Below are 12,427 nucleotides of genomic sequence, written 5' to 3' on the forward strand. Positions count from 1 at the left end.
TTGGGTGTTTGCAGCACTAAAATTGAATAAACTATTTGAGCTGTGTTGAAACAGGCTGCTAGCAGCTTTCTTTACATTTTAGTGAAACATATTTTCCTTCAGTTTGTACTTTGAATTGTTACTTTGAACAAGCATCTTTGGTTTAGTCCTTAGAGATTCAAGCTAAGAAGATTTACATTTTCTTTTTAAAGTAAAACCAAAAAATGCACAGGAATGTAACATGTTATGAATACTTTTGTACTTAAAAGTCAGTGCCCCAGTCAGAAAAGTCTGGCTGATACATTCAAGGTAAATACATGTCTATGAACACACATTTCTAAACACTACACAGTAAATGTAGTAACTATTTAACTAAATAACTTGAGACAAAGCTGTCTTGGATTTTTTTTATATATATATATTTGTATGTTTTAAAACAAAAGTTAAGTAAAAGTTTATGACCCAGGCTCATTTATCTCAATCACATGCTCCCATAAACAAAATCATTTCAGTTTTATTAACCTGCGTCACTCTTTCAGGATATCCTTGTTGAATCTGAAATTGGAGTTGTACATCTGGTAAATGATGAAAGCCACTAATGTAACGCAGATTACTCCAACAATGCCTGCTATGACTGAAACAGCCACCACAGTGCTGTTATCATGAGTCTGCTGAGGACCTGGAACAATAAGAGACCAAGGGTTACACCAGAACATATAACAACAAGCACACTGTTTATTCAATATACATGTGTTTATGTGTAATATTGATATTTATGCATGCGTATAGGAGATGAAGCCAGGCTGGCAATGAAAGCATACCTCCAGGAGCCACCAGAGACCCTATGAGAAAACAACAGAGACATGCATGATCAGCAAACTGAGTATAACTGAGTTGTCATCACTGGAGTATCTCTGAGTTCTCAGATGTCAGCCTCTAAAGATCTTTCACATTCTCACCGGTGCGGGTGCGGGTCATGATGGGGCCTGAGCTGATGGTGGCCATGTCGCTCACAGTCGTGTCCTGGTTGTTGCTGGCACTGCGGCGCCTCCTTGAGCTGGTGCTGGTGGTGCAATTCTGCAGGAGGAGAGAAAAGGCAGGAGAGGTTAAAGAACACTCTGTCCACTATGGATTATGTATTAGATTGTGTAATATGAGAAGATGCATTAGAAATAAAACACTCCTTATTGCACCATGCACCACTGAGTGGTGAGGAAATGTTTTTCAGGTGATTGTAAGAATGCATGTCAGGAGATGTCTGCCTGAAAAGAAGGAATACATAAAAGAAGTGATCTAGTATCACATGTTTTGCCTCTGTGCTGAGTGGAGCTGCAGGCTGACTCTGACCTGAGTGAGGCTGGGGCAGAAGGAGCTCACACACAGCCTGGTGGCACAGTGGACGTAGTAAGTAGAGATTAATTCTTCTGAGCTTTGAATAAAGCGAAACGTCTCGAAGGAGAAGCGGGCCTCCTGTTGCTCTCCATTGGTTCCCATCATTGTCTGGCCATCTCGGTTACACCTGAGAGAGGACAGAGGGTTGTTCTTTTTACTGGCCCGTTCAGTTTGTATCAGGTTCCAGTCTCACAAACATTCAGATCCATAGACAGGATGCTTTGTAGCTTACCATGGGCCTGCTTCTGCTCGACCTCCCCTAATGCTATTTTTTTTAAATAGTGCCTGATCCAACCTGTCTGTGTTGTGATTGGCTGGTACTTGTTCCCTTGAAAGCTTTCTGCTTAGAAGCTTCTCCATCAGGAGCACAGGAGACACTGTTTCTTTAATGTTTGTGTGATCTTTGCCTAAACCTAACTTGAGTTTTTCTGCCAAACCCTTTCAGATTACAACCATTGTACAACATAAATGAGAACTTGGTTGGGTTCGTGCTTTGTGTTACTGTTTTTTTAGAGTAAGGAAACACCTCAACAATCAGCTGAGCTTCAGCTGCTATTTAAACATTGAAGTATAAATTAGGCTGAAATATGGTCTGCACCTCCAAGATCAGTCTTCCACCACTTTTTCAACCAGCTAAACATGGCTCAACCAATCACATTATTGATAATAATCACAAAATTGAACCAAAAAATTCTAGCTCTCCATTATCCATCCATTATCTTTACCGCTTGTCCAATTTTTAGTGTCGCAGGTAGGCTGGAGCCGATCCCAGCTGACTATGGGCGGAAGGCAGGTCGCCAACCTATCACAGGGCAAACATGGAAAGACAGACAACCATTCACACATACTCAGACCTATAGGCAATTTAGAGTGACCAATTAACCTGGGGAGCACGTTTTTTGAATGTGGGAGGAAGCCAGAGTATCAGGAGAAAACACACACATGCACAGGAGAACATGCAAACTCCACATTAGGAAAAAAAAATGAGGTGTGTGTATGTGTGTGTGTGTGTGTGTGTGTGTGTGTGTGTGTGTGTGTGGGTGTGTGTATGTGTGCGTGTGCTTGTTTGTGTGTGTGTGTGTGTGTGTGTGTGTGTGTGTGTGTGTGTGTGTAGCAGGGGTCTGCTGTTATGGGTTAGGGTTAGGGAAGGTCTTTTTAAGGAGGGGAGGATTTTTTAAACCCCTAAGAGGTAGTAACATGAGAATAAATCAACAGTTATCCTGAGGTATCACCTTGAACCTTCCTCTGGGTTGTTAGATGAGCGTGAATGTGATGTTCATTATGAGCTACAGCCCCCACAGTCACCAGATCTCAGTCCACATTCACACTTCTGGGACATTTGTGCCAGTGTGCGACACATAACTCCTTCATAAGTAACACCAACCCATCAGACAATATTATCTGGAGAAGCATTTTTCATCCCTCCAGCTGAGTTCACAGGATTGTAGAATCAATGCCAAGATGAACTGAAGCTGTTAATTCAGCTTCACACCTGACCTTGTGATATATTGTGTTCTGTAAACTGTGAAGTTTGTTTCATGCGGATGACAATTTGAACACCAGTTTGATCTGATAAAAACAAAGAGATGTGGCTTAATGCTGAGTTGTTATTCCCCATCTCATCACCAGGGGCTGATAACTCACCCAACGAAGAGATCATAAGACGAGGTGTTGAGGGGGAAAGGCGTGGTGGTGGCGTAACATCGGTCCAGGAGCACGTTGAATCTGCAGGGAACAGTTTTAGTTATATTTTTCAGGTGCTTGACTGTTAATTTGATTGGGTAATACCAGGGATTGGGGAATGACATGTAACCAATACAAATGTGCAAATAAAAAGTCTGTGTGTGCTGCTGTGTGAGGTACCTGTTAGTGAGGTTAGATGCCTTTACTTGTACAAAGATCCTGGTCTTCAGATCCAGACCTCCTGCAGGGATCTGCAGCATGGTGGAGTAGTTTTCATCCTTCAGGCATGAGCAGAGAAGAGAAGACAGGATATTGTTGAGACTGATATGCATGGGAGCTTTATGCAGTGTTTTCATGCTGCTTGAGTTTTATGTGGACCAAGTGATGCAGAGTCAGATGCTCACAGATTAATATCATTAAGTCTGTCATGATTATTCAGTTCAAATAGAGATTAAGAGATGGAAGATGACAAGCAGCAATTCAGCTGGTCATCATTTATATGAAAACGCTCAAACAAGTTTCTTTAAAGGAATTCAAATATCCTAAGAGTAAACAAATGCATGGCAGTGAAACTGTCCTGTAATAACAAGACGTTTGAAGCATTTACCTTTCAAAAACATTTAAACGTTACTTTAAATACATTTTTACAGATCTGAAAGCAGCTTCCACTCTACTTACAGAGTACAGTCCCATGCTCAGTGTGCTGATGAAACTCCCATTATTATCTTTTACTGCCAGGTTGACCCCTGACCTGTAGGACAAAAAGAAGTTCAGTCAGGAGCCAGAAAAAAACAAAGTCAAGAATAAGCAGGTCGTCATCCATCTGAGACAGAGGGAACAATACGTCAGGGTGAGATTCAAGACCGGCTTCAACTGTACACAAACATTTTAAATTACATAAAAATATCATATTGAGAACATTAAAACAAGGATGTGTGAGGTGTGTTTAGGAGCAACTGACTGCTCTAGATCTGCAATGCACCAGGCTGCGGTAGTTTTGGTGACATTTTAATGTAGCACAGTTATTTTGATGGTGTATAAACTCTGACTCTGGACAAACATTGTTTTAAATCTCTAAAGAATTAAGCATAGACAGCTTTTCAGTTTAAAAAATATAAAACTGGTCTAATACCTTAATGTTTGTTGTTCAAAAAGATTGTCTTTGTGGAGTTGTAATTAATAAGTATATGATATTTGGACATGTATGGTGAACGGACACAACCTTTCTGCCCTTGCAGTGAAAAAAAATCAGTGCTCCAGTTCTGCCACATCAGTTAAAGTCTGCACAGGTCATGCTGGTCTCTCACTGCTTATCAATCCAAACAAATCAGCAGAAACAATAAAACCAATTACAGCACTGCCACAGCTGTGCTCTCCAATGCAGGACTAGTTATCACCCTGTTGTTTGTTGGCTTTGAGACGAGGAATACAGCCAACAGCTGTCTCTTGTTACAAAGAGACTGCGTCTTCACTAAAAGGTCAGTCTCTGTAATGTTCTTATACACAGCCTGAGTCTCAGTCTGAGGTACATGCAAACACTTCATTTCTGGTTTATAGACTACACATTAACTCAATGACATTTCTTGCAGCCATTGTCTCATTTCACAACTGCTGGATGAAGCAAGTAATATAGACTAAAAAGTAAGTCATCAGTCTTGAAATGGCAAACATCAGTTTTGGAGTGCTCCAAGTAAAGCACAGAAAAACCGGAGATAATGTTAACATTGAAACTGTAAACGCCTCTTACACGCTCATCTGAGTGTTGTTGACCAGGTACTGCAGTGGGTAGCGACAGGAGAACTGGTACATCACTTCTTGGTGATAAGTGATGGCTCCTGTGGTGGGGTCCTTTGAGCACACCATGCCTGTGATGTTGATATACTGGACACTGGAGAAGTCTGCAAACTGTCCAGTCCCCGACTCTTGAGTGACCTTTGCAGACATAGTTTACTGAGTCAGAGTCTGTCGTGTGAATGGATCAGCTTAGTGTCACCAGGTTTAGAAAACTTACAGTCAGCTTGCTGGAGCAAGCAGTGATCCCCTCCTCTGTGATGGAGAAGTTGAATTTGACCACAGGTGGGTCAGCAGTCCAGTCAGGGGTCCCCTTACACTGGTGTTTGGAGTGCTGTGAGTTGAGTGACAGCAGCGTCTCGTTGTAACCATTGAAGTAGACGGGACAGAGGAGGATCTGGAGGTTCACTGTCTGAGAGCCACAGAAGACCTCCATGTCTGAGTTAGCTGAAGAATGTGACCAGAATCAAGTTAGGATTTAAAGAATAAGGACAGATTACTGGACCTTACTTTGAGGGGCATGCTACCATTTTCAGAAAACTCTTATTGTTATGACTTCTTGAAAAAAATGACAGTGTCTTGTGTTTCTTTTGAGGAGCTACAATCTGAGACAACAAAAGAAAAAAATGTTGTCAACCATGAGCTCAGTCAAAATTTAGAAGTTGTAATCATTAGCTAGATTGACATGTTTTGGCTTCACTTTTGGTTGAGCTAACATAGCATGTGATGAATGCTGGGTAAATACACAGACCAGTCAAGAGGAAGCAAATGTTTGCCACAGAGGACAAAGAGCTGGTTCTCTGAAATGTCTCATCATCAGTTGTTGGGACACAACTAACTTGTTCAGCCAGCTGAACAAAACAGCACAAAGTGCAGCATGATGAATGTGCCGAGGTCAAGAACGACATAGCTGCAATCAATCAGATATCCATTAACACCCCACATTTAAAGTCAGAACTTGATGCAGAATGTGTAGGTGAGCTAGAATGTAGCACAACATTTAACTAAAAGCATAGTTCTGTTTAAATTGAAAATATGTTTCAAATTATTAAATAACTATGATAAATAACAGTGACTATAGTCTTCATTCTCTCCATTGTAGCATGCATGTTGTTTTTCAGTTCGAAACCACACTGAGGTTTAAGGAGTGGTCATCGTCCTTTATATGTTGTCCTCATTTCTGTTGTTCAGTTATTACTTCCTTTGTCTACTTGATCACTTCTCACCCCTCCTGTGATAATTACCTCTCTCTTTCTGTACTTGTGATTTTGTGCCCCACCCTTGTTTTCACCTGATCAGTGTCAACTGTCCCTGACTATCCCAAGTATATTCACTGTCCCTGTTTCCATGCCAGTTTGTGTTTTGAACCCTTGCTCCATGTGGCTCTACCTGTGTTTTCTGTTTGCTTGTGCCATGTTCTTCTTGACAGATCTTTACTTGTCTTTACTTCTTACTGACCTTGTGGTTTTAAAAAGTCCTTAGGGACCTAAAGCCTAGTTTAAAGTAATGCTTTCCAACATCAGAAAAACATTCCATATGGAGAGCATAAGCCACCATAATGACATCCCAGCTCCCATCAATGCTTATCTAATGATTTATTTTCTCCATAAACAGATATCTGCATGAAGAGCAGCTAACAATCTGTTCTAGATCAAATATTTAAACTGAGACATAAATCTGCTTGATGCTGTGTTTCTAAAGACAATCAGCGTTTAGATTTCCTGACTTCCTGGAATGCATCAGAAATTATGGATCCCTTTCCATTCACCAAACAAACATTTGAAAAGTTGTTTTCCTCTCCTCTTGAGGACAGACCTGACAAAACTTGACTTATGACTTTGTCACAAGCCTATCACAAAAAATCCATTTATTGGTTTTGTACTACTCAACTCAACTTTATTTATAAAGCACTTTAAGAACAACAGCAGCTGGACACAGTGCTGTACAGAAACACAAAACCATGAGACATAAAACAATGGTAAAACTAAATGGATAAAAACAAACAATAAAATCATAAAATCAATAATTGTACTAGAAAGAAGCATCTGTGTAAGTTACTAGCTTCTGTTGAAATGAGACTCACCAGAAACAAAAGGCAGAGAGCCCATTGCCATCAGGTAAAAAATAAATATGACGTTGCTGATGGGTTCTGACTTAGGTTTTATAAACATTTGTCTCATGTTTTTAGGCCACATGAGACAAAATGTGACACATTTTTCCCCTCATGCTCTCACTTTGACTTTTTATCTCATAACATACTTCACAATTAAAAAATGAACTCTGAAGCAGACTTTGTTGAGCAAATCTACCTTTTTTGTCTATTTTTGTATGTGTAGCATGTCCAAAAATAGCATGAGTGAAAAAAATTGAATTTCCCCCCTGAGGATTAATACAGTACCTTTCTTTCTTTCTAAGTTTGCAACTAGCGGTATTATCATTGGAGTGCTCATTCAAACTACTGTGCCTTCCGAGGGAATATGGGCAAGTGTTAGAATTTCAGGATGGATGTGTCATATGAAATCAGTCTTATGACTTCAGTTATACATGTATACAAACATACATTTAAGCAGGCCTTTAGGAATATACACCTGTAACCATTTTGTAAGACATCCCTCTGAAGTAATACTTCAGTTACAATACAATACAACCCAGTTGCAGGGAAAAATATGAAAGAAATAGGTGTGGACAGGAGGAGAAAAGAATGAGAGCAAGTGAGCACTGAAGATCTCACTGACCTGGACTTCTAAATGTGGAGTGTGTAAAACAGGCATTTTGACCCTGGGCGAAGAGGAGTCCGGCAAGCTGATATGTAAGAAGCACCAGCAACATTGTCCTCAAACTGCTGAAAACAAACACATGACAGTCATCAGAGGTGCATATGATCACTGCTTCACCTGATCAGGTTGAAGCTTGAAAACAAAGAAGTAAACGACAAAGACAATTCAGACTTTGAACAGTAATTTTCCCAGCGTTACTGTCACAATAATGTAAGAAAACTCAATCAAAGCAGCTTTTCACTAAGCTCTTATTTATGTTGTTGTAAACAATTAATTTACATGGTCAGTCCTCACACAGGTGTTTTACTGAAACTATACGATCAATTTAAACTTATTTGACGGGACTGGAAAAAAATCATCAACATTTTATTTTGAATAATCAAAGTTTCAATTGAAACAATTCATATAACTGTGCTTTTCAACCAGTTTTGACTATAATTTGGATGCCATCTAAAATATTAAAATATTATTGAGTAAGTACAGCTGAAGGAAAATCTCACCTTGAAATGTAGTGACATAGACACTATTTCTTCAGACTTATGGTGGTTTTGTGTGAAAACATTATTTGTGTCATTGGTTTGAAGAATACTATTAGAAAAATGCGTAATTGCTTGTGAACAGATGAATCAAATAAAGTGTAAAATGCTTCAGAAGATTAGAAATATAATACAAACCCAATTCCCAAAAAGTTGGATGGTGCGTAAAACTTTGAAAAAAAACTAAATATGAGGGTATGCAAATAATTTAAAGCTTAAATTTAATTAAGGATAGTGCAAAGTAAACAAATCAAATATTTAAAATAAAAAATGTTATTGTTTAATGACAAATATGCTCATTTTAAATTTAATGCCAGCATAACTTTTCAAAAAAGTTGGAACAGCACTACACCTAATAAGTTTTGTGATGCTAGAAAAAAGAAAGGTTCACCACTCTTTGAGAGACTTCCTGAGCAAATAGTTCAAAAGTTTAAGAATAAAGTTTCTGAGCGTCAAATTGCAAAGAATTAGTGGATTTCATCATCTACAGTACATAACATTATTAAAAGATTCAGAGAATCTGGAGAAATCTCTGTAAAGGACAAGGCCAAAAACCAGTACTGGTTGGCTGTGATCTTCAGCCCCCCCAGAGGCACTACCATTAAATCTTCAGGCCCCCCAGAGGCACTATCATAAAAAACAGACATGACTCTGTAGTGGAAATCACTGCATGGCTCAAGTTATGATCCACCAAAGAACTGTTTTTGTCACATCCCCTATTTGTACTATGGGCTACCACTCTGTGTTAAACACAGTTTGTTGCTGCATTACAAATCTAGGTTAAAACTGTACCATGCAAGGAGAAAAAAAAAAATATATAAACATGATCTAGATCAGGGGTCAGCAACCTTTAACACTCAAAGAGCCATTTGGACCCGGTTTCCACAATAAAGAAAACACTGGGAGCCTTACATCCTTTTTGACATCTAAATAGAAGATAACAGTGCATATACTGTTTTACCACCTTTATGCTATGTGTAAAAAACTATAGTGTTTTGCTTTTGAAATCAATGAAGTGTTGTAGGGAAATTTTATTTCTGTATGCAAAGAAAACATTTTTTATATTTTTTGGTCTTTTTGCCTTTATTTTATAGGACAGCTGAAGAGAGACAGGAAATGTGGGGAGTAGAGAGTGGGGGAAGACTTGCAGAAAATGGTTGCCTGGCCGGAAATCAAACCGGCGACCCCTGCGACGAGGACTGTAACCTGTACGTCGGGAGCTCAGACTGCTAGGCCACCAGCGCCCCAAGAAAACATTTTTAACATTTTAAACTCTGGGGGAAAAAACATGCTGGGAAGGTTTATGTCATAAAAAGCCAACCTTAAAATTATCCATCTGCAAAACAAAAATGCTGTGTGCTGTCATCCTTCGTGTACCAGAGCGTGTAGCAGAGTGTTGACCTAAATAATTTTTTTTATTTTAAAAGTGCACTATTTCACTGAAAAATATAAAATACATATTTACAAAGTATAAGTGCCAATGTGGGAGACCCGCCAGCAGGAATTTCGAAGATTGTGATGCATATTTTCAGCAACAAAAAAATTAAACAAATAAAGCTTATTTTTATTTTAATGTTACAAGTTCACAATAATCTTCAAATTTAGAATTACAATAAAAAAAACTAACTAACAAAAATAGAATAGACTTAAATTGATTACTCATCATTAAAGCCACAGGGAGCCACAGCATGAGGTTGAAAGAGCCGCATGAGCCGCTTCAGAGCTGCAGGTTGCTGACCACTGATCTAGAATCACCAGAGACTTCTCTGGACTAGAGGCATTTAAGATGGACTGAGGTGAAGTGGAAAATTATTCTGTGGTCTGATGAATCAACATTTGACATCCTTTAAGGAAATTATGGAAATCATGCCCCTTGCTCTAAAATAGACTAGTTATCAGTGCACAGTTCGAAGGCCAGCATCCATGATGATATGGGGATGCATAAGAGTCCATGACATGGGCAGCTTTCACATCTGGGAAGGCTACATTAATGCTGAACAGGTTTTGGAGCAACATCTGCAGACAATAGTTGTTTCAGGGAAGAACTTGCATACAACAGAAAGACATTGCAAGACCACTCTCTGCATGTATTACAGTAACATGGTTCTGTAGTAGAAGAGTGCAGGTGCTAAACTTGCCTGACTTGTCACCTACGGAAACATTTTGAGGATCATGACACAAAAAGAAGATCCAGAACTGTTCAAATACTGTATCAGCAAGAATAGGACATTTCACTTTCCATACTCCAGACGCTGGTGTCCTTGGTTCACTAACGTTTACTTTGGTTTGAGTGTTGTTAAAAGAAGAGGTGATGCGCCTCAATGGTGAACATGCCCCTGTCCTTACTTTTTTAAAAACGTGTTACTCACACCAAATTTAAAACGAGTATATATTTTTTATTAAACAATAAAATATTTAAACATTTGATCTTGCCCATTTTCAATGGCATACAGGATTTAAATGACTTGCTAAACATCAAATAATGTTTTTATCAGCATTAAGAAGAGTCCCAACTTTTTTGGAATTGGTAGTGTCCAACACATTTGCTAATTAGTTCTAACTATAATAGTTGTCGGTTAGTTGTGCAATATTTGAAATTCAGTCAATATAAACCATTAAAATACTCTACATGCTATATCACCTTTCTCTCTGAGTTTTTTCTTACCTTATAATGATGACAAAAGAGTGTTGCTACACCTGTTTCCCTCAGTTTGTCTTTACTATGTCTGCTCTTACCTTAAAGACTGTCATTTATACTGACCTCGTTTCCAGCCAACAGGAAGCCCACTGACAAGAGAAGTGGGGTAAAGAGCCAAACAGACTGGATGGATCATCTAACAGAGATGGAACAATGGCTGAACCTGCAGTGGAGTGTCCCCTGTCTGCAGGATCATTATGTGAAGAATCAATAAATCTAACACGTCACTTTATGGATGACAGTAACCGTCTGACATCTTAATGTACCTTCAATCTCATCACTGTGGATGGATATGAAAGAGAAAATGTACAGCAAAAAGAAAAAAACTTTTAGGGCTTGACAAGGTAAATGTTGTTCTGATTTATTTATTCCTATGGGCAGTTCAATATGAAGTTTGTACTGGAAAATGTTGAAGTTTATTCCCCCCAACTCCTACAAGTACATCTAAAATATGTTTTAAATAAAACCTGTTGAAACAAGATTCTGAGCAAAATCCACAGGAACCCTCAACAAATCTCTTGAATAACGTCAAGACCCTGAAGTAATCTCCCCTGACACATTACATAACACAAACATAGTTACCCACTGAACAATTATCTAGTTTTACACAACAGCTCCTAAAAAAGCCCAAGTTATAATCCACTAAAGAACTGTTTTTGTCACATCCCCATTAGTGCCAGGGGCTACCACTCTTTGTTAAGAAATTAGGTCTCCAACACATCATCTCACATTTTGAGAGAAAGGCACACCCTGCCAAACAAAACCTGTACAACTGTCACCTGAACCACAAATCCCCCCCAGATCCCCTCCAGGAGCCCTAAGACCTCCTCTGAACAATAGGGCTGAGATGAGCTTACATACAGCTTAGCATTAAGTAGGTGTCAAGTCTGTCCTTTTCCTATTCAGCAGCCAGAAGAGTACCTGAGTGGCGAACATCTACTTTTTCTACATACTGTGTGCTAAAGCTTCAGAATCAAACAATAATATGGTTTTAATGTGCCATGTGAATTCATCCCTCATTAATTGTGTTTTCAGATAGATCTGGAGCCAATGGACCATTTGTCCTTATATCATGGACTTCAATGACAGACCCATGGAACATTGCACGCAACCACATATGTTTCATGTTTCACACTCAAGGAAACATTTGAGCTTGACCTCAACCTACTTGCATGGCTCAACTGGAAGTCCCGACCTAAAAGTGCTCCTGGAGAAAAAAAGTTGCAAAAAGCTGATCTTTTATCTTAGAAAGTGTGTTTTCTATAATGCAGCTGATGATGTTCATATTCAGGATGTTGCTAATTCTCAATCTTAATTGATATAGAAAAACTTCCTTTTAACAGGCATAAACTTCGAGCAGAACCAGACATCTGCTGATACTGTGCCTGATCTGTGGTTGTATGATGTTGATCAGGGAACTCATGGTAATTAGCAACATTGATAAAATTGAAAACAAATACAACCTGCTTCTAAACATCCTGTGCATTGCCTCTGTGAACAGCCCTTCATCACCTGTGTCTGCTCAGACTTGAAGCTGTCTTTTTAGCACTCCCTCACATTGTTACCTCCTG

At 39.0% G+C, this 12,427-nt stretch overlaps 1 protein-coding gene across 1 annotated transcript; it reads right to left on the bottom strand.

Moving 5' to 3' along the window:
• Window positions 1–416: 416 nt before the first annotated feature.
• si:ch73-261i21.5 (zona pellucida-like domain-containing protein 1) lies at window positions 417–10,865 on the bottom strand. The gene is made up of 10 exons (XM_034684360.1): window positions 10,824–10,865; window positions 7,581–7,687; window positions 5,066–5,292; window positions 4,802–4,986; window positions 3,733–3,805; window positions 3,235–3,332; window positions 3,016–3,096; window positions 1,327–1,498; window positions 939–1,056; window positions 417–658 (listed from the first exon to the last, which is right to left on the bottom strand). Exons 2-10 carry the CDS (start codon window positions 7,672–7,674, stop codon window positions 507–509), a joined length of 1,200 nt encoding a protein of 399 aa, XP_034540251.1. The 5' UTR covers window positions 7,675–7,687; window positions 10,824–10,865; the 3' UTR covers window positions 417–506.
• Window positions 10,866–12,427: the final 1,562 nt, after the last annotated feature.

This window comes from Notolabrus celidotus, chromosome 5, assembly GCF_009762535.1.
Source record: "Notolabrus celidotus isolate fNotCel1 chromosome 5, fNotCel1.pri, whole genome shotgun sequence".
Taxonomy (NCBI): domain Eukaryota; kingdom Metazoa; phylum Chordata; class Actinopteri; order Labriformes; family Labridae; genus Notolabrus; species Notolabrus celidotus.

Bases quoted from the DNA above. Each gene is read 5' to 3' on its own strand.
- si:ch73-261i21.5 (XM_034684360.1), bottom strand. From the start codon at position 7,674: ATGTTGCTGGTGCTTCTTACATATCAGCTTGCCGGACTCCTCTTCGCC. The intron at 5,293-7,580 runs GTCAGTGAGATC...CACATTCTTCAG, and splicing joins CTCCACATTTAGAAGTCCAG to CTAACTCAGACATGGAGGTC. The intron at 3,806-4,801 runs GTAAGAGGCGTT...TTTGTCCTACAG, and splicing joins AACAACACTCAGATGAGCGT to GTCAGGGGTCAACCTGGCAG.